This window comes from Melospiza melodia, chromosome 24, assembly GCF_035770615.1.
Source record: "Melospiza melodia melodia isolate bMelMel2 chromosome 24, bMelMel2.pri, whole genome shotgun sequence".
Taxonomy (NCBI): Eukaryota; Metazoa; Chordata; class Aves; order Passeriformes; family Passerellidae; genus Melospiza; species Melospiza melodia.
In genome coordinates, this window is record NC_086217.1 from 2,884,753 (window position 1) to 2,907,718 (window position 22,966).

The 22,966-nt window shown below is 52.0% G+C and overlaps 2 protein-coding genes across 2 annotated transcripts; one reads left to right on the plus strand and one right to left on the minus strand.

The window, feature by feature from the left end:
- Positions 1-4,306: 4,306 nt before the first annotated feature.
- USH1G (USH1 protein network component sans) lies at positions 4,307-13,667 on the minus strand. The gene is made up of 2 exons (XM_063175736.1): positions 13,504-13,667; positions 4,307-5,552 (listed from the first exon to the last, which is right to left on the minus strand). Exons 1-2 carry the CDS (start codon positions 13,665-13,667, stop codon positions 4,307-4,309), a joined length of 1,410 nt encoding a protein of 469 aa, XP_063031806.1.
- Positions 13,668-16,641: 2,974 nt separating this feature from the next.
- OTOP2 (otopetrin 2) lies at positions 16,642-22,742 on the plus strand. Its single transcript, XM_063175611.1, has 7 exons — positions 16,642-16,811; positions 17,382-17,810; positions 18,307-18,443; positions 19,040-19,098; positions 19,727-19,860; positions 20,310-21,199; positions 21,757-22,742. The coding sequence occupies exons 2-7, from the start codon at positions 17,414-17,416 to the stop codon at positions 21,925-21,927; spliced, it is 1,788 nt and encodes a 595-aa protein (XP_063031681.1). The 5' UTR covers positions 16,642-16,811; positions 17,382-17,413; the 3' UTR covers positions 21,928-22,742.
- Positions 22,743-22,966: the final 224 nt, after the last annotated feature.

Here is a 22,966-nt window from a genome sequence, read left to right on the forward strand (position 1 = left end):
AGCCCCGTCCCCACGGGCCAGCAGTGGTGCCCAGCAGCCAAGCAGAAATGCTGCCATGCTGCCATGCTGCAAGCCCACATCTCCAACAGCACCACTGTACGAGCTCAGTCTTGCCCAAAAACCTCCCCTGATCTCTCCCCACTCCAGACCAGGGTCTGGAGCATCTGAGTGCTAATGAGTGCAAACATAACCCCCCTTGCAGCAGCTGCCTGGGGATAAAGGCAGGGCCTGGGAATCAGCATCACTTTAGTGAGCAATTGTCCTTCAGTGGAGGAGCTGGGGCTGTCCAGCTCAAGGATGCAGTGTCCAAGCCATGCCTGGACCACTGGCACGGCCCATTGGCCTTTCTCCACTCCCTACACACCACCTCCAACACTGTCAGGGACAAGGAAACACGTGTCCAAGCTAAACCCAGGGGACTGGTTTTGCTGGGAAGCCCCGTTCAACACAGACACAGGGTGGTTTGGGGTTTGTGGCTTGGGAGGTTACAGCACAACCATCCCCAGGATCACTGGCTCCCCGATGGGCACTTGCTGCCATGCACTGCAGGACCTGCCCTGTGTCTGCCTGCTCCGGTGCCACAGGCAGGCACAGTGTTTGCTCCTTGGCAGCAGCGGGTCGGGGAAACCTGCTGCCTGCCTGGGTTTCTGTTTGGGAGGGTATTTAAGGGTGTTCTCCAGGGTGTGCCAGCCCTGGCCTCCACCCTGCTTTCACAAGCGCCCTCTCCAAGAGGAGCTTGTTGTTCTCGGTCGTGGAGTGTAATGAGCACCGTGAGGTTCCCCCGTGGAAGCTCCGATGGGCAGAGCAGCCACAGGGCAAGCTGAGCTCTGAGAACCTGGGCACAGCCACGTTCCCATCTCATGCTCCATCATGAGCCCAGTGGGATGGTGCAACCCAGCTGGAGGGGGGGCTTGGAATGCAGGAAACATCTCTTCGGCCAGGGCTTTGGATGTTGTGTCCTGCAAGGGCTGTGGCCCCACATTTTGTGGGACAAACTTGGTTGGAAACCATGGACCCAACCTTGAGACAAAGAGCATGCATGAAATCCAAATGCAGGTGCTTGTTCTGGAGATTTTGGGGCCAATGACAGCCCCCCTATGTCCACAGACCACCCTCCTGATCCCAGAGCCCATCTCAATGCCACACTGCATTAATGCCCCAGCTGTTTTGGTTTTTCCCTGTGTTACAGAGGTGACCACATTGATCTCAGGGCTTGGTGATCCCAAGTGGCATTTCTGGGCTTGGTCTTAGCTATGCAGGGACATGTCCAATGGCACTTGGGTGCTGTCATGTCACCAAACCTTTCACTGGCTCTTTGAAGGAAAGACAAGTTGGGAGAAAGGATCTCTGCTCACATCAGCTCAACATCAGCAACTGCTTGGGTGCTCCTAAGCAAAACAGCAAAAGTCAGGGAGTGTGCACACCCCAGGTGCCTGGACCTCTGAAATACCCTCCACATCCCAGGGCCTGGCCTGCTAACGTCCAGTGGGTGCCAAGCCAATAGATCCACTTCTCCTTGTGATCTGCTGGGATAAACTGGTTGCCATTGCATGGGAGTGGCAGTGGAGTGAGCCATGGCAAATCACTCCCCTCCTGCACCCTGCACAGACCCAAAGGCACAATCCATCCCCGGGGAAACTGGGGCTGGGCACTGGTTCATGGTGGGCACTGATGCTCTGGCAGTTACCCAGAGAAGGGGCAGAGGCCTTGGATGAGGCTCACATGTGCATGAGGAACAGGGTGAATTTAGTGAAAACTGAATTCAGCTGAAAAGTGTCCCGAGGGTGCAGGTGCTGCTGGCACGGGGGATCCCAGCGGGCTCTCCCAGGCCTGGTCCCGGCAGAGGGAGCTGTGGCATCAGCCAAGCCATCGCTGTCCCTGCTGGGCACCAGCCCCGGCCTTTGGAAAGGGACCAAAGACAACAGAGCTGGGGCCGGGGCAGTGCAGCCTTCGTGGAGAACTGACTCAGCACATCTCATTCCTTCTGCCTGTACATTGAGACAAGAGTTGTTCAGAACTTGCAATTCCACATATAAATGCACTGTTAGGTTTTTAAAAATGCTTTTAAAAGCCAAATCAGTTTACATCTGTGCAGAAAGATCTCAGACCCTCGGTGCAGTGATGGTGTTTAGGGGATGCCAGAGCATCTCTGTGTGCAGTGTGTGAGGCTGGGACCCCACACTCTCCTGGTGGGGATTCAGCCATTGGGGAGCAGCAGGGCAGAGAAATGCCAGAGTGTTTCTAACTTGCAAAGAGTAATTTTCCTCCCCTACACCCACACCCAGGGCAAGCACAGACAGGGAGCAGCACAGCTGCTTCACACCAAACAAATCCCCATCTTCCAACCAGCATAACCACGGTCTCTGCAGTTCCAAAGGGACTAAGTGTGGTCCAAATCCCAGCCTGGCCTGGGATGAGCACACACAGGTCATTCCTTATCATTTGCATCCCTGAGATGAAGTGGATAAGCAAGGCCAGTAACGTGTGCAGCATTTTTCTGATCTGACAGTCTGCATCACAGCCTGAACAGGCACTTTGCCAATACCCCATGTCACAGGCTGCTGACTCTCCCTCAGTGGAATATGTCGCTGCCCATCCTGCTGCTGCACCCCAGAAACTCCTGCAACCCAGGAACCACTCATAGATCACACCTAAAATGGTGCAGTGAAGCTGGGAGTGCACTGTTCATTGGGATGGGTCTGTGGAAACACCTGGCACTGTGGTTCAGAGCTGTGCTTGGAGCACTGATGCATCAGGGATGCTCAGAAGAGACTCTGGGCTGCAGCTTGGTGCTGTGCTCAGTCCTGGGAGATTGCTGGATTTCAGAGACAAGGTCCCTTGCACACAAACTGCTGTCACAGCTCAGTGCCCTGGAGAGATGGGACAGAAACACTGGTCTGTGAAATAACCATTTGACACTGGAAGGCAACTACCAACATGTTCGAAGCACCATCTTCATTCTTGATTTTGCCCTCAAGACAGCACAGAGCAGACTCACACACCTGTTGGGCTAAAGTCACAGCTGGCACATCTCAAACTGAGACCATGGCATCAGAACTCCCTTTCAAAAACACAGCACCAGACAGGATGATGCTTCTCACCAAAGGAGAACCAGGAGAGAGAGCAGAATTCCCAAACCGTCTGCTCCTCAAGCCCGAACCCCAAAACAACCACTTGCTCAGGGAAGAATAGATTGTAATTATTTATTTTGTGTCCCTTTGAAAATACCACGTTATCTCCTTCTGTTCATGGCTTGGTGTGGTCACACAGCCTGTGACAGCAGTGTCCCAGCCATCTGTGCAGCTCATTCCTTCCTCCAGTGAGTGGGAGACCATGGTCCCTTGAAGGTTGGCAGGTTGGAGCTGCCTGGTCCAATCTCAGCTGTCATCCCTCCGTGCCAGGAACTGCCCAGGAGCATTGCACAGACAGGGAGCAGAGGCAGGGAGCAGTCCCGTGGGACTGGTGGGGATGGCTGTAGCTTTCAGCTGCCCCAGAAAGGGAGTCTCTGGCTTGTGTTTTCTGGCAACTTAGAACTGGGTTTGTTTCTTGAGCATTTAAAAACTAAAAAAAAAAAAAAAAAAAAAAAAAAAAAAAAGATGCTGCTGCTATCTGCAAAGGAAAAGAGAAAAATCTATCAGGACCATGAGGATCCAAGAACAAGCTGTACTGAAAGGCTGTAAAAGCAGCACACAGATATCTGAAGGCTGGGAAGCCCAAACAAAACAGTGATTTGGGGTGTCAGTGCATGTGGCCTTCCCTTCTCCTCTCTGACAGGTACACAGTCCTTTAACCCTACAACCAAACCCTGGAGACACCATAAAGCAGCAACAACTCCAACCCAGATATGCAATCTCCAGAGGCCTGAGTAAGATCTCAAGCATTTGGGGAAGGATTCCCAAAGCCACCTGGCACTGCCATCAGCCTGCTCCCACCAGGAATTGCGGTTGATTTCCTAATGTCTTCAAAAGGTGAAGAGTCAATACAAGCCTGAGCGTGGTTGAAAATCTCAGCTACATGGACTGAGAAGCATCAGACCACAAAGCAGTCTGCATTCAAATGGGTTATGAAACAAAACAAGGGCTTCACGTCCTGCCCAGTTACATTAAGGTTGTTGAGTAATGAACTAACACTATTGCCACCTCTCCAAACTCTCATCCTTTCCACACGAGCAGGAATTTGCCCACACACAGAAGTGCTGAGGTTACCTGGACTCCTACTCTTCCAAAGCAGGTTGAAAACAAGACCTTACATTATCCACATCTGCACCTGCTGAAGGGTTTAACCCCTCAGACACCCCATCTCCCACTTACAGTTCAGTGTCTACAATGACATCTGGCTTCTCCAGCGTTTGTCGTCTCCTCTGGATGGCATCCACAATCTTTTTCCTGGGGCCCAAAGGGATATTGATGCTCTTCAGGTCATGGTCTGAACACAGCATGAGGGCCTCCAAGTCAATCTTTTCCTTCTTCAGGATGGAGATGAATTCAAACATGTGCAGGGATGCCAGAAAAGTTTCCAAGGGGCTGGTGTCCGGTTCGTCGTCATCGTCTAAGCCCAGCTCCACCTCATCCCAGGGCAGCTCCTCGGCGTTCCTCTCCTGCAGGCTGTTGGCACTGCCAATGCTGTCGTTGAGACTTGGCGAGCGCTGCAGGCGGCTCCGCAGTCTGACGCCCAGGCCGTCGGCGCCGTCCTCGCCCGGCGCGGCGCCGTCCTCGCGGCCGATGCCGAAGAGCCCGCTGCTGACGTAGTTGCGCCGGAACACCATGGTGCCCAGCCCGGGGCGGTTGAACAAGGAGTCGTGTCCGGAGTCGGTGCTGACCTCGGAGTGGGCCGAGTCCATGTGCAAACCTGGGTCGCTTATGGCACGCGAGACGGTGTCTTCGTCCGTGAGGAACATGTCGCGGATGTTGCGGCGCGTCCACTCCTTCGGGCTGGCGTACGTGCCCTGCTTCACAAACATGACATCGTTGCCCAGCTGCAGACCAGACAGAGACCGCACGCTTTTCCTGCCATCCTCGTAGATCTTGAATGTCCCGTCCACCTGCTTCTTCTTCTCTAATTTCTTTTGTATTTTCGTCTTTCCCTTGGCTGTGCCATGGATGGTGGCTTGTGAATATGGCAGGGAAGTCACCATAGACATGTGCTGGAACTTCTTGCTTAAGGTGCTGCTGGAATAGCTGGAAAAGCTCATGGTATCCGAATTATCTGACATCTCCTTTCTGTAGCGTTTCTCCATCCTTTCGTGGTGCTTCTTCTGCAGCTTGACACAGTCCTTAATCCTCCTCTCTGCATCCCGAAAGGCCTTGTCCTTCAGTTTGCTCACCAGCTTGGGGTTGAGGTTGCTCTGCTTGGCAGCAATCGAGTCCAGGTACCGCACACACTCCATGTGCCCCTTCATGGCTGCCATGTCCAGCGGGGTGTGGTAGTCATTGTCCAGGCACCAGATGTTGGCCCCAAAGGAGATGAGGAAGGAGAGGCAGTTCAGGTGGCCGTTGGCTGCTGCCAGGTGGAGGGGGGTGTTCCCCCAGATGTCACATTTGTCTGGATCACCCCTAGGCAGCAAGAAAATCAACTGTTTAGCATGCAGGGATTGATGACAGACTTCACTGAGACATTCCCAGCTGTGCAGGGGCAAATTAGCACCATGAACTGCTGTCTCCTTGCTTGAAATAGGAAGCTATGCACCTAAGGCTCCTGCAACGTTATTTTAAAGGGGTCTTCTGGGGGGGTGTACTACTGCCAAGGAATCATGTGGCCCACATGCAAGGCTGTGGCAATGTGACTTGGATTTAGATCTCAAGAAAAATGTGTTCCCACATCAAACCAACTTCTGAGAAAGGCAAGTCAGGTTCTGAATAGCCCAGAACTGAGACAACGGGTCTAATGCGATCTCAGACCTTAAGCTTGTTGTAAAATTTCAAATCTCAAATATCCCATTTAATTCTAATCAGAATCTGTCTTCAGAACTTGGCTTCATTCAGCCTCTGTGGGGGGTCATGCCCAAATGCCTCTCTGTATGCCACATCCTGGGTAGGACACCTTGGGACCCACCATGAAACATCCATCCTCAGCAATGGTTCTGAAGCCCCCCAGCTGCTCTACCTTCCCACCCAGCTGTTCCTTGGCACCTGGGGAAATCTGTGACACAAAGAGGAATGTTGGCATGAGAGGATAAGAGTGATTTTGCTGGCATTGGCTCTGGCACTGGGGTTTTGAGGGAGATTTTGCTGTACCATGCTTGGTCTCGATAGCACAGCTGGAAGCACGCTGGTATTAGCACATCCAGAGAATCCAGTTTCAGAGAAAGTGCAGATTAGGTTTCTGCACTCCTCAGGAGCTGGACACTGCCAGTGGCATCTCCATTCACACTGTGCCAGCCCCTGCCCCAGCAAGCTGCTGGCAGGACACAACCACCTGCCTGCATCTCCTGCCTCCTGTGCCAGGACAAACACAAACCTGGGATTCAAGGGAAGTCTGACATTCCTCTGTATTTGTGCTCAGGTGAAACGAGAGAGAGAGTTCACACCCCTGCTGGCCCAGCCCTCTCCCGAGCTGTGTGCTAATGATATGCAGCCAGCAGCAGTATCTGTCAACAGAGCGCTCTCCCTCCGTGCACATGGATATGGCAAAGCCTTTTATTAAGGCTGGGCAGCTCCACCACGCTCAGGAGCAGCTCCTCGTGGGCAGCAGGGCTCTGGCAGAGCTCTGGCTCAGCACAGCTCCTGCCTGTTCCCACACCACCCTTTCAGTGAGCTCCAGAGGAGCCCAGCACTGATCCTCCTCCACACAGACCCCAGTCCATGGTGACACCAGGAGGGCAGAAAGCAAACCATAGAGAATTGAAAGTGACCCATCAAGGATCATCAGGTCCAAGTCCTTAAATGCACACTTCAGACCTTCAGCAGAGATTACTTAACTCCTCACTGCTTTAGGGTCTGTGTTGGCAAGAGCTGGGAGCAGCAGAGCCCAGAACCCTCTCCCAAATCCCATGTGCTCTGAGCTATGGCTTGTCTGACTTCAAAGAGTCCAAAAACTTCTCCAGGGAAGGAGCAGGAGACCACAGGAGCAGAGGGACTTCTTTACCCTCCTGCTTTGCACCTTCATCACTTTATGCAAACGCCCAAACCCCAGAAACAGCCTCATCCAGCACATTCATCCCCACACAGGGACCCCACTGCCTGCTTGGAACACTGTCCAAGGGGCAGCAGAGACAGAGAGGAACTGCCCGGTCAGTGTAATGCCAAGTTTGCAAGTCTTAGGCTTTAGAAAAGCAATAAAGCCTGTCCAGAGGTTAAGCTGGAGATTATTTGCACCCAGAGCATGAACTTCCCAAGTTCACTCCCTGAAAGCTGCTATGAGATGCACTCAGCTTTCTCTGTGGGAGCAGGAACAGCAAACTCCATCATAAACATGTTTTCACTAAATTTACAGAAACACAGTAAGCACAACCTTGAGCTCATTGGCAAATTCAGCAAGTTAATAAATAGGTTTGAAACTCTGTAAGGCCAAAAAAACCACAAACCCTTCAGGACTTTTGAGCCACAGCCTTTGACATCTCCTACAGAAGGAGAACAAGGTTTCAAAGATGGGTGATGAAGAGGGGGAAGGCAGGAGATCACAGGGCTGAGGAGCCATGAAGCCAAGAGAAGGAGGGAAGGGATCTGATAGTGCTCTGGCAATGCCGAGTTTCCAGGAGCAGTAATTCCCCAGCCCTTGCTTCTACCCTCGTAGTGACATGTCCAGGCTGGGAAATGCATGGGGAGGATAAATATTTGATGAATTGCAAGAGAGGAGTAAATTATTGATGAAGCTGGATTTAAAGAGCCAGTGAACCTGTTCCACATGGAACTGCTGGTGCTGGTGAGAGACTCCAGTGTGTGAAGGGCTGTTGGTTTGTTTTGTGTGCTCTGAAAGGGCACTGGTGTGCCTGGCATGGTGGGCAGGTGAGCCCGGGCACCCCAAGGGTCCCAGTGTGTCTGTGGACTCATGGTGGGGAGCAGTGGACTCACTGGAAATAGTCTTGCCCCCTAAATTAAGTGTGTGGATGCTCAATCCATCCAGTACCTTTTGGAGCCTGTTCTCAGGTCTGTCTGGTTCAGGGGGCAGAGGGCAAAGCCAGGGAGCTCTTGGGGGTTTCATATGTGAAAGTCTACTTTCCTCAGAGAGAGAGGGGAAAGAACATCAAAACCAGCTTTCCCTGGTCATTGCCACTGTCTAGAAAGAAGAGTATTAGAGCAAAATTAGATATCCCAGGCCCTCTGCCCTGTAAATGTCTGCCGCAGGCGCTAAAAATGCATCAGAAGGAAAGAAGAACGGTGACTTGCAAAGTAGGGATGTTTGATTCAACTCAGATAATAAACATGAGGCCCTCCCTCTGACAGGTGTCTGTCTGAGCAAAACTTCACCTCGGGGTGCTGCACATGAGGAGATGCTGACTGCAGGGTCCACTAAGTGGGAACATATTTTAATAACAGGTGTAAAGTGCAGCACTTCTCAGCTTCAAAGCGTTTTTGAGCACTTAGTCAACTCCTGTAATAATCATTATTAAAACACTGTTAATTGGGCCCCTTATGTGGACATGTGCATCTCTTGAGTCACTGTGTTTGCACCATGACATGCATGCTCACTCCCTTCCTGCTGGTTTTTCCCCTCTGCTTCTCCCATAGGATTCCAATTAGCTGGGGAATTCAGGGGCACTTACATATGCTCTTCCCTGGCCGCATGTGTGAAGTTCCTCTGATAGCAAAGGGCTGGCTCACCCTTGGCTCATGGGTGTGTGTGAGGTATCGGGCCCTCAGACCAGGAGCCAACTGGGTGCAGAGTGTCTCTGCTCCCATAAAATGGTTTTGGATAAAGGAAGAGTGAAAAAAATAATTTATGGCTTGAGAAACAATCCCTCACTACCTTCAGCATAGTCAGTGAGGGCAATGACCCAAGCAAAGCCTAGAAAAGAGCAGAAAAGATGAGCTTTTGGGCTCAGAGCAGAGCTTTGGGTCCTGTACACCAAGTTTTCCCCAGATAGTGGTAGCCTGAGGATTCAATTGTCCTCCAGGCTCAAATCCCCAAAAATCCAGCAGAGATGCTGTAGATGAGGGTCGTGCCAGGGCTCTCTGCCTCTTGTCCCAGCAGAAAGCCAGGCTGGCAGCTCCTGTCCAGTGGCTGCTCGTGCTGGGGCAGTGGCCAGGGCCACATCTCCTGGTTCAGCACCCCAACGTGCCCAGGGCTCACCCTCACTGCCAGCAGCCAGCTCAGGTGCCGGAAGCCACGAAGCTGCAACAGAGCCCCACCCTGCTCCTTCACCTTCCCGGCAGGTCCTCACCCTGGGAAGGTCCCCACCAACACAGCCAGGCTGCCCCGGCTCCCACGCGGCCTCCAGCCCTGTGGGTGCAGAGGGTGCACATCACGCTCACATCACCCTCACATCACGCTCACATCAGCGTCACATCACCCTCACATTGCCCTCACATCACCTTCACATCAGCCTCACATCACCCTCACATCACCCTCACATCACCCTCACATCACGCTCACATCACCCTCACATCACCCTCACATCGCCCTAATATCGCCCTCACATTGCCCTCACATTGCCCTCACATCACCCTCACATCAGCCTCACATTGCCCTCACATTGCCCTCACATCACCCTCACATCGCCCTCACATCACCCTCACATCACCCTCACATCAGCCTCACACCGCCCTCACATCACCCTCACATCACCCTCACATCAGCCTCACATCACCCTCACATCACCCTCATATCACCCTCACATCACCCTCACATCACCCTATCATCGCCCTCACATCACCCTCACATCACCCTCATATCGCCCTCACATCACCCTCACATCACCCTCACATCACGCTCACATCACCATCACATCAGCCTCACATCGCCCTCACATCACCCTCACATCACCCTCACATCACCCTCACATCCCCCTCACATCGCGCTCACATCACCCTCACATCGCCCTCACATCACCCTCACATCACCCTCACATCGCCCTCACATCACGCTCACATCACCATCACATCCCCTTCCCGTGCCTTTGCTGCAGCCCTGCCCTGAGGGCTGCTGTGATGCCCTCGAGCAGCCTGGCTGATGTCAGGAGCCACCGTCAGCCCCAAACCATGGCTGAGCCACCTGTCCCCTCTGCCACTGACATCCAAAGTATCTGTGCCCCCTGTTTCTGTGAGATGGGAAAATGGGGAACCAGCTCTGCTGAGCGAGGACCTGCAGACGCATCCTCACTTCTCCTGCTGTCCACTGCAAGCAAGTCCTGGCTGATCCCAGCCAAGGCCCCCAGACCTGCCTGTAACTGGAGCTGGACTGGTGCCTGCCACTGCCACAGCAGTGCCTAATGAACCACACTGAAGAATTACTGTGTCTGAAAAGCTGCAATGCTAAATGCCAGCCTGCCTGCCTCTTCCCAGCCATCATGTTAATTGAGTTTGTTTTCCTCACTGGAGCCCGGCCAGGAGGAAGAAAAAGGCTTTTTGTGTGGCAAACAAGAAGGATGAGCCACTGCTGATCCCTCCATCCCAAACCCTCTCTCTGTCTGTTGCAAAGGGTGCACAGAGGCACAGACACATCACCAACCTATTTCATTACCCCTTCCATGTGGGTTGGGGCAACAAGCTTCCCTCAAGGACCTACCAAAGGATTTCCTTCCCCCTCCTTGTTCCAGCCTGACACCACAATCTGCTGAACACATGTGGATGAGGCTCCTTCACTGATGACAGAGCCTACATGTGTCCATCAGCCTGGCACGACCATTAGAGCCATGATTTTGGCCCTCAGGAGCCCCCTCCCACAGCCCTGCTTTCTCAGGGTTCCTCTAGCCACCCTCAAAGGGCATTTCATAGCACTCAATGTCCCATCTTGTTTGGGCACTGCCCAGCACTGGCAAGGAGATTCTGGTGTTTCTTGCTGTCCCAGGACTCCCCATCATCCTGGGTGCTCTGACATCCCTGTGACACCCAGGTGGAGGCTCACCAGCCCCCTCAGGCCCTGGAGATGCCTCCCACCCCATCCCTGCATGGAGCCAGCCCAGCCCCAAAGCCTCCACTCCCCCAGATGCTGCTCCATCCCATAGTCCCACACTCCCACCTGGTAGTGCAGGGCTCTCTGAACCAAAGGAGGAATATTTTGGCAGCAGAGGCCAGAGAGCAATTCTCTGACATTTTGGGATGCTCAGGGGCCCTCCCTCTTGCCTCACAGTGGTTATAGTGCAGGTGTAATAGTAACATATATAACAAAGCATTCAGTTTCATCTCTGAACAAAGCTTAAATACTGTGGAACATCATCGTGGGCACTGGCAGAAAATTACAGGGTCTGCCCTCAGGCTCTCCTGGGTCTTGCACAATTCCACCTCTCTGGCACCCTTGCCCCCAGGCTGGGGCTTTCCTGCCTTTGGCAGACCCACAGCCAGCTCCAAGGAGCTGCCTCCATGCCAAGCACTTCACTGGTCTCTCTGTGGCCCTGGGCAAGGATCTGACACATGGAGATGAATGCACAAATGCAAACACATCCTGCAGTCCCACAGCCACACACCTTGCTCCACCATCCATCATGTAAAGGGCACTGGGCTTTTGCCAGGCTATTTTCCTTGTCAGGAACAAATGTATATTAGGTTGTTAATTAAACAGCAGCCAGGCTGCACTGGAACACGATTTGAGCCCACAAGGACCTTTTAATCCAATGTGAGTTTACAAAAGCTTCCCTTGGGCTTTGTGGAGAGGCAGAAACTGCTGGCTTATGGGGGTTGGCAGGGCAGGCAGTGGTGCTGCAGGGTGCCCTGTGATGGAGATGAGCAATATGAGGATATAAAGTGATATAAAGTACAGTGATATAAAGAGATTATAAAGTCAGTCCAAAAGCCTTTGCCTCTCTGGACGGGCATTCAACCACTGCTTGGGCCTTCCAGTTTGACTTTTTGGCCATCAGAGTCTTTGGAACCATTTTTAACCTCAGGCTCTCATCCCCTGAGCATTCCTCCCATGTCCCTCTGGCCCTGGCTAGCCATTCCTGTCCTGACAGGAGCTCTGGACTGGTTTTTGCTGAGCACAGCCTTTCCTGGAGTACACAGGGAGTCACAGAGCCCCAGCCAGGGAAGCATCACAGGGCTCTCAGCCCAGACCCTCTCAGGATGCTCCACTTGGAGCACTGTCTTGCTCTCTCCCTTCCAGACCCAGAAATAATCTTTTCCTGAACACGCTTCTACTGCATCAGGACATCTCAAAGCCACTTTGTACACAGCCTTCAGTTCAGGATCCAAAAGGAAATGATTTACAATGAAAGGACAACAATGGATGGAGGAGCTCTGCCCGTGAGCACAGCTGAGGTTCTGGATGAATGTTTTGCACAAGCAAACCAGAATATCAGGAAATGGCAAGAGCCCAGGAACGGGAGCAGTGGAGATGTGGCTGGTCAGGTACAAGAGCTCTAACACAGCCCAGGGTGGACAACAAATCCCTGAATGGCAGCTGACAGGCCCACCAAGCCCAACGTGGAGAAGTCAAGCCCTTCCAAGGAGGTGTGATGTCCATCCAGGCTGCTGACCTCAGTACCATCCCACAATATTAGAAACACAAAAATCAAAATCAGCACCACCAATCTCTCAACACAAGGCAGACGCCACTCCAGCTTTAAAAGAGGTGCTCAGAAGAGCTGCTGGAGCAGAAGGAAGCACTGGGCTGTGTGTTTGGGGGTTTAATAGGAACTGGAGAGTCACAGACTGCCCCAGAGGGAGCTAGGAATGGCAGGTCTTGCTTTAGCACAGACCTTGTGTGGTTCCCCCAACACCAAGGTGTAAATCCCTCCAGTCTGACAAGTCCCCTTAATCCCACTCCCACCTCTCCACATTTAGGAAGCCAGAAACTCTTAGAGATTTGGCAGCCCAGGGTGAGGTACAGAGACATAGACCAGTATGGAGCAGGCCCTGTGGGGGAGACTGGGCTTAAAGAAATCTGCTCTTGGAAAACCTGAATTTCCTGGGCTCCAAGGGTACAACAGGCTGCCCAGGGCTCACATACTGAGACCCTGCTCTGGGTAGAACAGACAAGTGCCAGCCACTGCCAGCTGGCACTGCATACATCCCTCTGCAAGCATTCTTGGGACAGAGGGAGCATTTATTTTCTCTACCTCCTCACTTAAAAGGCCTTTTTACACATCAGCAACACAATGTGTTTATCCTTATGGGAGCTGTAAAAGATTACAAAGCACTTGGAAAGGTGAACTCATCCCTGCCCACGGTGCTGCAAGCAGGCTGGGGGCAAGAGCACTTGGAGGGTCAGAGGAGCTGGGAAAACACAGAGCAGTTATCAGGAGTGTTGGATTAGATTCAAAGCACCACAAACAAAGAAAAGTAACAGCAGGGAGGACAGGAGTAGGGGTCTTACAGAGAGAAGCCATAATTTTGTGGGGCACACTGACGTGCGGGCAGAGAGGGGGAAGAAGGGGGTCCCAGCTCCCCCTGGTCCCTGGCCAGCACTCACCCTCTGCTGACAATGAGGCGCAGCGCGTCCAGGTTGCCGTGGTAGGCGGCCCATAGGGTCGGGGTCATGCCATCCTCATCGGGCGAGTTCAGGTCCTTCTTGGTGGCTTCCTTCAGCAGGTCCAGGTAGCCGTCCCGGGCGGCTCGGTGGTACTGGTCATTCATGGTGCCAAGGGGTGCCCGCGCCAGCACATGGGTGCCCGGGGGGCCCGGAGCATGGGCACGGGCGTGCGGCAGGGGCAGCTGCCGGGAGGGCCTCGCACAGCTCCGCGCTCCGGGACACCTGAGAAGCGCTGGCCGGGGAGGCAGGAGCGGCTCCGAGCGCAGCCGGGCGGGCTCCACAGCGCTTCCCCTGGGTCCTAAGCATCCTCCGGCCCGGCGGCTCCTTGGAGCGCGCACCAGCTCCACGGCGCATTAAAAGCTCCAATTAAGCAGCATCGCTCTGCTGGGCTCAGCACGGGTCACACAGCAGCGATTCACCGGGTTTTATGTGTCCCCGGAGCAGAGCAGGCTGTCAGACAGGCTGCTGGGTTTATCCTGCCCAATATGCCCCTGTTCCATAGCTACCCCTTCTCAAGCAAGGGGCAGCAGTAGCCAGAGGAGGAAAAGTGGGTCAGAGGAGCACAAACCCCCACGGCCTCCATTCCCAGCCCTGTCAGAGCAGGGACCTGGATGGATAATCCTGCCCTGTGTGGAGTTGGCTGAGAGCAGCTTGGTGACTGATTTCAAAGTAATACCAGGGGTGTTCACAACTCAGCTTTTCCTCACTTAAAACAAAAACAAAACGAACCACAAAACAAAACAAATTTATTTATTTATTTATTTATTTATTTATTTATTTATATCTCTCCCTAGTGTCACTAGGAAGACAACAGCAGACCCAGTCACCATCCCTATCCCCCCAATCTACCCTGCCTATACCCACAGAATTCTGCTTCCCAAGGAACTGCACAACAAACTGTGCAACAGGAATCTGATAAACCAAGGAAACTCGTAAGGGCCGGAAACATTCCCCTTCTCATCTCTTTTCCCTCTCTGGAGACTTAAAAAAACCCCAAACCCTGTGTGTAACTCGGTACTTCACTGCGATGTGCAGTGGGTGCAGTGTCTGGCCTCTGGTGTCTTTTGTGCTGACACAGAATTCCCGGCTGGTGAACCCTCGGGGAGTTGGACAGCCCCAGGCAGCGTCTCCAGCGCAGCGTTCCCGGTTCCCGGGCACCCTCTGCTGTCCGAAAGATGGAGCCAAGCCTGGGTGCTGGCCGAAGCACGAAGCTGTCCCAATACGTAACACCCAAGGGTGAATTGGTGGATTTTTGTATCCCCTGGGACATGCTGACGTGGAGGAGGAATTTCCTGCTACTCTCTTGTTCATTTTACCTGTAATGTCCTGACCCTGGGAAAGGAGATCTCCGGGGCGGGACTGTGTGTGTGTCACCATGGCCCTGGGACAGGCACAGGGCTTGGAGAGGGTGGACAGAGCCATGGGATGGGTGAGAAATGGGAGGAGAGTCGAAAACTGGGGAAAGGGTGTAAGACATCATCAGGGGGGCTTGGAGGGAATGAGCTGAGAGGAAGCAAATGAGAAAGGCAGCTTATTTTTGTAAGGGGAAAAAAAATGCTCCAAGACAGGAGGGTGGCCCTAAAGCAGCGCCAGGTGCACCCACGCAAGCTGCAGTGATTAATCCCTGGGTGGCTGACACAGCATCAGCCTGGGGACACCTGGAAGTGCATCAGAGCCAGAGCCTGCGGGGTTTGCTCACCTCAACAGGTTCATTTGCACCAGCTCAGCCTCCCTGGGCAAGGCCTGATGGGATGCAGTGGCCACTGAGGCTTTTGATGCTGGGATCCCTGCGGGTGAAAAGCAGCACAGTAACGTCTGCAATTCATTACCGACGTTATTTCATGATTCTTGTATTGTTACTAATTAAATTTGTCGCGTTGTACGGTGGCTGCCAGGGGGGCTGGGAGCATTGCCCGAGGCAGTGAACACTCTTTCCTCTATTGCTGGCTGGGAAGGACAAAAGAAGCGCGGTAAACGAGCGCCTTTAGCCCGAGGGGCCTCTGAACCTTTGGCCTCTGCAAAACATCACGATCAGCTGGGATTTACTTGTGGGAGGCCTGGGCTTCCCCTGGGAAAGGCTGCAGACTGAGAGGAGATCAGCCACTCACCCCAAAAGGAATCCCCGTGGCTCGGCAGAGGCCAGGCAGGGCAGAGCTGGTGCAGCAGGTGGCAGCAGGGCAGGGACACAGGGGCTGTCCCTGGGCTGGGCAGGGCATCCTCAGCTCTCCTTCCCCATCACAATCCTGTTTGCTGTCCTGCAGTGCGCCAAGAAGGACACAAGCGGGCAGGAACGGGACTGAGAAAACACACAGCAAATGGCCCCAGCTCTGTGCTTTCTCAGTCCCAGCAGCAGAGACATCTCCAAATGAGGCATCTCAAGGACTAAAACTTGTCCCCATCCACCCAGAACTGCCACAGGACTCCTATAGCTCCCGCACAAAACATAGCTGGGTGAAAGGGACCTTGAGCAGAAACTTCCCTTACCAGACAAAGGTTTGAATCATCCCTGCCCTGTGGTTTGTGACATGGTTACTCCTTAGAGGGAGAGGAATTAAGGTCCAGAGAAAGGTGATCCTACCCTGAAAGATCAAAGGCACTGCGTCAGCAAAGGAGACCACAAATCCCAGTCCCCAAATCCTGCCTTTCTCTAGTGCTAAACCTTCCTCGTTGATGACAGCATGGCTGGGAAAGGATTAAGTTACTGTGGCACCGAACAGGTACAAATGCAAATTTCTTCCTTTTCCTCAAGAACCTTCGAGGCATGGAGGGGACTGATTTGAATAGCACAGGGTGGGGCACAGTGTTTATTCTGCTCCAGTGAGCGGAAAGCCAAGCACAAAATTATCACCAAAGACAAGTTCATCACCCAAACCATCTCCTCTCAGGGGAGGAGACCTCATGCATGTAGGGAGATGGATTTGGTGGGGTGGCCTTGCTCTGTGGTGGCCATGACCCTGTGACCGAGCAGTCCATGCCACGCTTAGCGGTGTTGTCAACTCATGCTCTTGCTAGGTAAATAACCCTTATCTCCTCATCTCTTTCCAGCTTCCCCAAAATCAGCTATTGCACAAAATGGATCACATGAGTTTCTCTGAGAAGCCCACAAAACCCTGCTGTCAGCTCCAGATATGGTATAAATCACAGAGACGTCCCAACAGGTATAAATTCTTCAACTGACCAAGCTGCAGCAACAGGGAAACTTCTCAGCCTGGCAGGAGCAGAGATTTGGATCCCAGGCAGCAAAACAGGTTGGTGGAATGGCTTTGTTTGAATGGTTAATTCACTTTATTTCAGGCTTTTCACTGAGAATGAATGAAATGCCAAACTTGGCACAGGCAAGGGGCTTTAGAGGGCGTGACAACTCAAGTATTTCACACCCTTCCTGCAGGAACTGCTACAAATTATGATGTGATAGTCCAAAGATTTTCGGGGGTTTCTTACCTTTTGGAGGCCTGTTCTTCAGCAAGGAAGTGTAACAATTTCTCAGAATATTTAGTGTGTGACATTTAGAATTTAAACCACACTGGCTGTTTGCCCCAGGGTATTTGATCCTGTGAGTGCTTTTTGGTGCTTTTCCAATTCTCACATCAATAAACACGTAAATGTGGTGTGACACGTCATTAAACCGACCTGGGATCTTCCCGAGCAAGAGCATCTGAAGTAAAAAAGTCGTCAGGGAACCAGGAAAGGGAAAGTTTAAAAATCAGCTCTCCCTTCTTCTTGCACTCCCTGTCTCTGCAATACATCCTGTGCTGCTCATCACGTGTGCTGGGCTGTTCCAAATGCACCTCTCACTCACGGGCCTCTCTTCTTAACAGCTCTGACCCTGAGGCAGAGCCTTGGCTGAGCCATGACCGAGGAGCCCGGGCAGAAGGACAGCGAGCTCGGACACCTCCCCTGCAGCATGGGCTGCGGGCACAAGGACGACAAAGCCGGCCTGGCTTCGAGCCAGAGCGCGTCCTTCAGCCACCAGCCGCCCTCCACTCCTGCCTCCAAGGAAGTGTGGAAGAAGGGTGGCCGCATGTTCTCCATCCTGCTGGCCGTGCACCTGGCCCTGCTGGCCTGCACGCTGGTGAGCAGCGGCGCTTTCGAGAAGATCGCCGTGCACGACTACGACGTCTTCTTCCTGCTGACAGTCATGATGCTGATTGTCATCATCTGGATCATCTTCTACCTCGCCGGCACCTCCCGGTGCCCCGGTGCCATCCTGGGCAAGGACTCCCACGCCGGGCCCATCTGGCTGAGAGGTAGGTGCTGGGGCTGGAGGGGAGATACAAATTCCAGACCCTAAATCCTGCCCTTCTCTAGTGCTAGAGATGGACAGTTCATGGGAGCATCTGTTATTACAAGGGAAGCAGCAAAGGTCTGGGCACAGCCTCTTCCTGATGATGGACTGGGACATGGCACCGTGCCCTGCCTCAGGTCAGCTCCTGGTCCTTGCACTGGATTCACTGCCAGGTCTCCCTGAATCCACAAAGGCTCTTGGCAACTTACACCAGCATCTCTTCTGCTGCTTTTGCAAGAGCTGTTAACCCCAGCATACCAGGCTGATTGAAAATCAGTTCCAGCTAAAATTACTGTATGATTTTGTTGCTGCCAAGATAATTTGGGTGCTGGGAGAGGAAAAACATCAGTAGAAGCAAAGCCTCTTCATGACAACATTTCCTCTTCTTCCTCTCATCCATCTGCATTAGCCCATGTGCACACATCTGTCCAACCACAGACAATTTTGTTCCCCAACAGGAGGCCTGATCCTATTTGCCATTTTCAGCCTTGTCATGGATGTGTTCAAAATAGGATATTACTCGAGCTTCTACAGCTGCCTGTCTGCAATCAAAATCATCTACCCCATTGTGCAGGCAATATTTGTGGTGGTCCAGGTGAGATGGTTGTGCTCTGTCTTGGGGAGCGGTAGAGAGACACAGGCACCAGTGGAAGGAGCTCTGATCTCTTGGATTTAGTTCAGCTGCCCCCACAGCAAATGCAAGGCCTTAACTCAGCCCCCACCCAGCCCACATCTTCTCCCTCCAACAGCTTCCATCTATGGCAACTCAACTCACTCTATGGCAGTGATTTAAGCTTGTTGGCATTTTTGTCACAAACTCTGAAAAGCCCCCAGCCAGCCAGGCCTCCTTGCCTATGAAGAACAGAGGGGGAGAAGGGCAATCAAGGCAGGGGCTACCTTGCAGTTTGAGGGGCCACACTGAGGACCCCCTGCTCTGGGACAATGCCAAGGAAGGAAGAGATCAGAGAGGGACAATTTAGACAGAACAAGGATTGGCCATGCGCAGAGCAATGGCAGTGGGAGCAAAGAACCTCCAGCAGAGGGCCAGCATCATGAACTATGAGGCTGAGCCCAGATGGACCCAAGCAAAAGAGGCTCCAGTTTGCTCTCTGCTCTGCTCTCCCTCCTTCAGAGGGGTCCTTTGCTTTCTTGTTTTGCTGGGAGTAACAACTCCTTTTCTCTTCCCTGCAGACATATTTCCTGTGGGTGTCTGCCAAAGACTGCATCCACGTGCACCTGAACGTTACCAGGTGAGCACAGCTGCTCTTGAACCCCACTGGCCCAGCAGACCTGGGCGTTCTGTACTCTCCCATACAGCTAATGTGTAACCAGGGGATAATCCCTTAATGCTGCCCAAAACGAAACCTGCTCAATCTCCAGCTAAACTTAGATCCCAGCTCAAGCAGCTGTGGTTAATGACCTGTAGATATATCAGGGTTGGGATTCAATTAAAAAATACAAGCATTACTCAAAGCAGATAGTATTAAATAAATAATTATCATTAAATAATGATTCATAGTTGACTTTTTCTTCCCTGGGGAAGATAACTATGCAGTGGGCAAGACTCAGGCTAAAATGAGATCTTGTCCACTTTTGCAAGACTGGATCTGCTGGAGACCAGTTCAGATATTTTAATTTATTCACTATTGAGAAACTCTTTCAAAAACAACAATGGGAATCAAGCCTTGCTAATTCTCATGAGCATGGACAAAAAAAACAGGAAGAGAGTGAGGGCAGCAAAGAAAGGATCAAGATTTCTAGCCTGGGCCATTGGAGTCCTCACACCACTTCAGGCAGGTGCCACAGTCCCAAATCATGGATGGGAGAAACATGGGCTAGAGCCACTGCTTTAATGTCACAAACCTTCTCCTCCTGCAGATGTGGCTTGATGCTGACGCTGACTACAAACCTGGCTGTGTGGATGTCAGCAGTGACAGATGAGTCTGTCCACAAGGCACATTCAAAGCTGAAGAAAAACATGACAGAGGAAATCTTCAGGTGGCTCCTGAAAGGTAATCTGCCTCTTTGCGAAGCCATCTGGTCCAGGGAGAGATCCCACCAGGTAGAAATTGTTCCCTAGCAAGTCAGATTTTATCCCTTTTCAGAAGGTCTGTTTAGAGCTGGAGGTACCTTTGTCAGGGCTGGTTTGTTAAAAGCCAAGTATGGATGTTCATTTCCTAACCTCTGTCAGACAGGAGTCAGAGAGGTAGAAGACTCTGTACAAATGGGATGGGATTGAAGAAGGGAAGGAAAAAGAAAGATTTAACCTAACAGTTAACGTTTTAAGAAAGAACCTGGGCACAAGAAAGCTGAGGGTGAAGTGTCCTTGTTTTTAAAGTGGTCACATATTCTTTTGTTCTTTGTTTTGATTTTCACTGACCCCAAACATCCAGTTCTTCAGGGAGAAGTCTTGTTCCTTGTTTTAATACCATGGCACCTGTCTGGTTTTGTCTTGTTTCAGTGGGAATGAGAAGCAGCTCAGTTGAAGAATGCAATTGCAACAGCCAAATCTGCCAGATCTTCAAAAATGGCTACTTTTGGCTGTACCCTTTTAACATTGAGTACAGTCTCTTTGCCTCTGCCATGGTCTATGTCATGTGGAAGAACGTTGGACGCTTCATAGACCACCACTCCCACCACATTCAGCGCCTGAAGTTCAGGCTCTTCCGAAGGACCTTCTTTGTAGGCATCATGTTGGGCCTCATCATCCTCGTGAGTGGTTTGGGAGTCCTCATCCTGTACGAGGTGCAGGTAAATTCCAGCACTGAATCCAGCAAGAAGAGCCAAGCACTCACCATGTACTACATCTTCAACATTGTTTGTCTGAGCCTGATGTCTCTTGTCTGCATCGGTGGCTCTGTCATCTACCGGTTTGACAAGAGGGACATGGACCGGCACAAGAACCCCACCAGGACCCTGGACGTGGCCCTGCTAATGGGGGCAGCCTTGGGGCAATATGCCATTTCCTACTACTCCATTGTGGCCATCGTGGCCAGCACGCCAAGGGACACTATCAGCGCACTCAACCTCACCTATGCCCTCCTCATGATCGCCCAGCACACCTTCCAGAACGTCTTCATCATCGAGGGCCTCCACCGGCAGCCCCCCAAGGAGGACTGCAAGCACGAGTCTCACCAGAAGGACCTCTACGGGCTCACCTTTGTGAACATCAACGCCGTGTCCCTGCGGGTGCCCGACACTGGCACCACCTTGGCCGCCAGCGCGGCGCCTGGCACGGAAGCCATGCACACTTCTGACCTCGTCAGGTCCCTCACTGCCCCCAAGAAGATGAACTGGAGGAGGAAGTTCTTGAGGGAGATCTCCATGTTCCTGCTGCTGAGCAATATCATAGTGAGTACATGCAGGGAGAAGAGTTTGTGGGGAAGGAGAGGGCTACAAGCACAAGGGAGAAGGGTCTGTGAAGGAAAAGGTGTGGCCTATGGAAAAGCAGTTTTTTCTGTGCCTCTGCTGTACAGAAAGTACATTAGTTATATTTATAAATGCAGAATTCTGATTCCCTTGTCCCCTAAAAAAACAAAGTGACTGCCCTGAAATTAAGACATTTCAGGCTAGATCAACAGACCTGTCACTTACCACCAGAATATCAGACACAGGAGGTGGATGCAAGAGAATAATCAGTTTCAGTGTTTTTATTGTGCATAAGTGGATGTGTGGGATAGATGACGTTAATAAATTACATTAAACCATTCCCTTCACCCCCCAAAGAAGGGATGTAAAGTGACAAATATCTGGGGTGAAGTCTGGGTTTTCTTGAGACATGGCAGCACATCTCTTCTCGAAACCCATGGCCTAGGAGGTTGCTCCTTTCTTGGGAAGCTGTGACTGCAGGCCCCTGATGCAGCACACACCTTTCTCACACAGTGCTGTTCTCCCATTTCCTCCCACAGCTCTGGATCATGCCAGCGTTCGGTGCCCGGCCCCAGTTTGACAATGACACAGAACTGAACTTCTATGGCGATTCCATGTGGCCGGCCATCGTGGACATTTGCCTGCCCTTTGGCATCTTCTACCGAATGCACGCCGTGGCCAGCTTGCTGGAGGTCTACATCATGTCCTAAAGAGCTCCCTTGCAAGGAAGATAAGATCCTCCTCAAGCAATCCACCTTCTTCCTACCCCAGGGCTGGGAGCTGCCCAGATGTCCCCAGGGGTCTCCAACACTGCCTGAATCGTGTCCCCTTGCAGTGTTGGGGCATTTATGAACTGTCAGTGAAGATGATCCAAACATAGTCCAGATTTTATTTTTGCTACTTGTGTGTGGATGTGCCTGTGTGTGTCTGAAGTTCTTAATGCTTAAAAGAGAACAGATTTTAAAAAAAAGGAAGTTATCTAGGGTGGGATCATGGTGATTACCCTTGGTTCACACAGAGACTCACCTTCCTTGTAAAGCCTGTTCACTCCATGCCACTGATGGACTCTCCAGAGTGTTCTCAGCACCCTCGGGCAGTCAGAGCCTCCCTGCACACAGAGAGCTGGAGAGTGCAAGGGCTGACAAAGGCCTGGAAGGACAGAAAGGGAAACCGCTTCACCTCCTCGTATGGCCAGTCGGAAATCACTCCCCTGCAGAGATGTGAAAAACAAACTGGTGACCACCAAAGGCTTTGGGAAACATTTTAATCTTTCCTCTCTGTATTGCCCATGTGTATGGGCCCTCTCAACACTGCTCTGTGCCAGCCCGTGCCTTCCTCTCCAGGAAGCTTCACTGCAGCCTCCTCTTCCCAAGGAGGGAGAGCTGTGCCTGTGGTCCTGGGCTAGCCCTGATATGGGATTGCTCTAGCACACTTTCTTCTCAGCTCTCCTGAATCAGGGCTCAAGAATCATAAAGATGATGTGGGCAATACAGTCTGGGGGAGAATAAAGAGATTTTTCTTTTTTCTTTTTTCTTTTTCTTTTTTCTTTTTTTTAAATACATAATGATTTTTTAAAAAAATATATGAACATTTTTGTATGCAAAGTTATTTATTGATTTTCACCGTAACTGAACTCCTGAAGGGACCCTATGATGCAGAAATCAATGCAATGCTGTGGCCAGTTTGATCTCCAGCACCTTGAAGGGATTGCTGGTGCTGGATCCTCAAGCCTGTGTGTGCTTTGAGGCT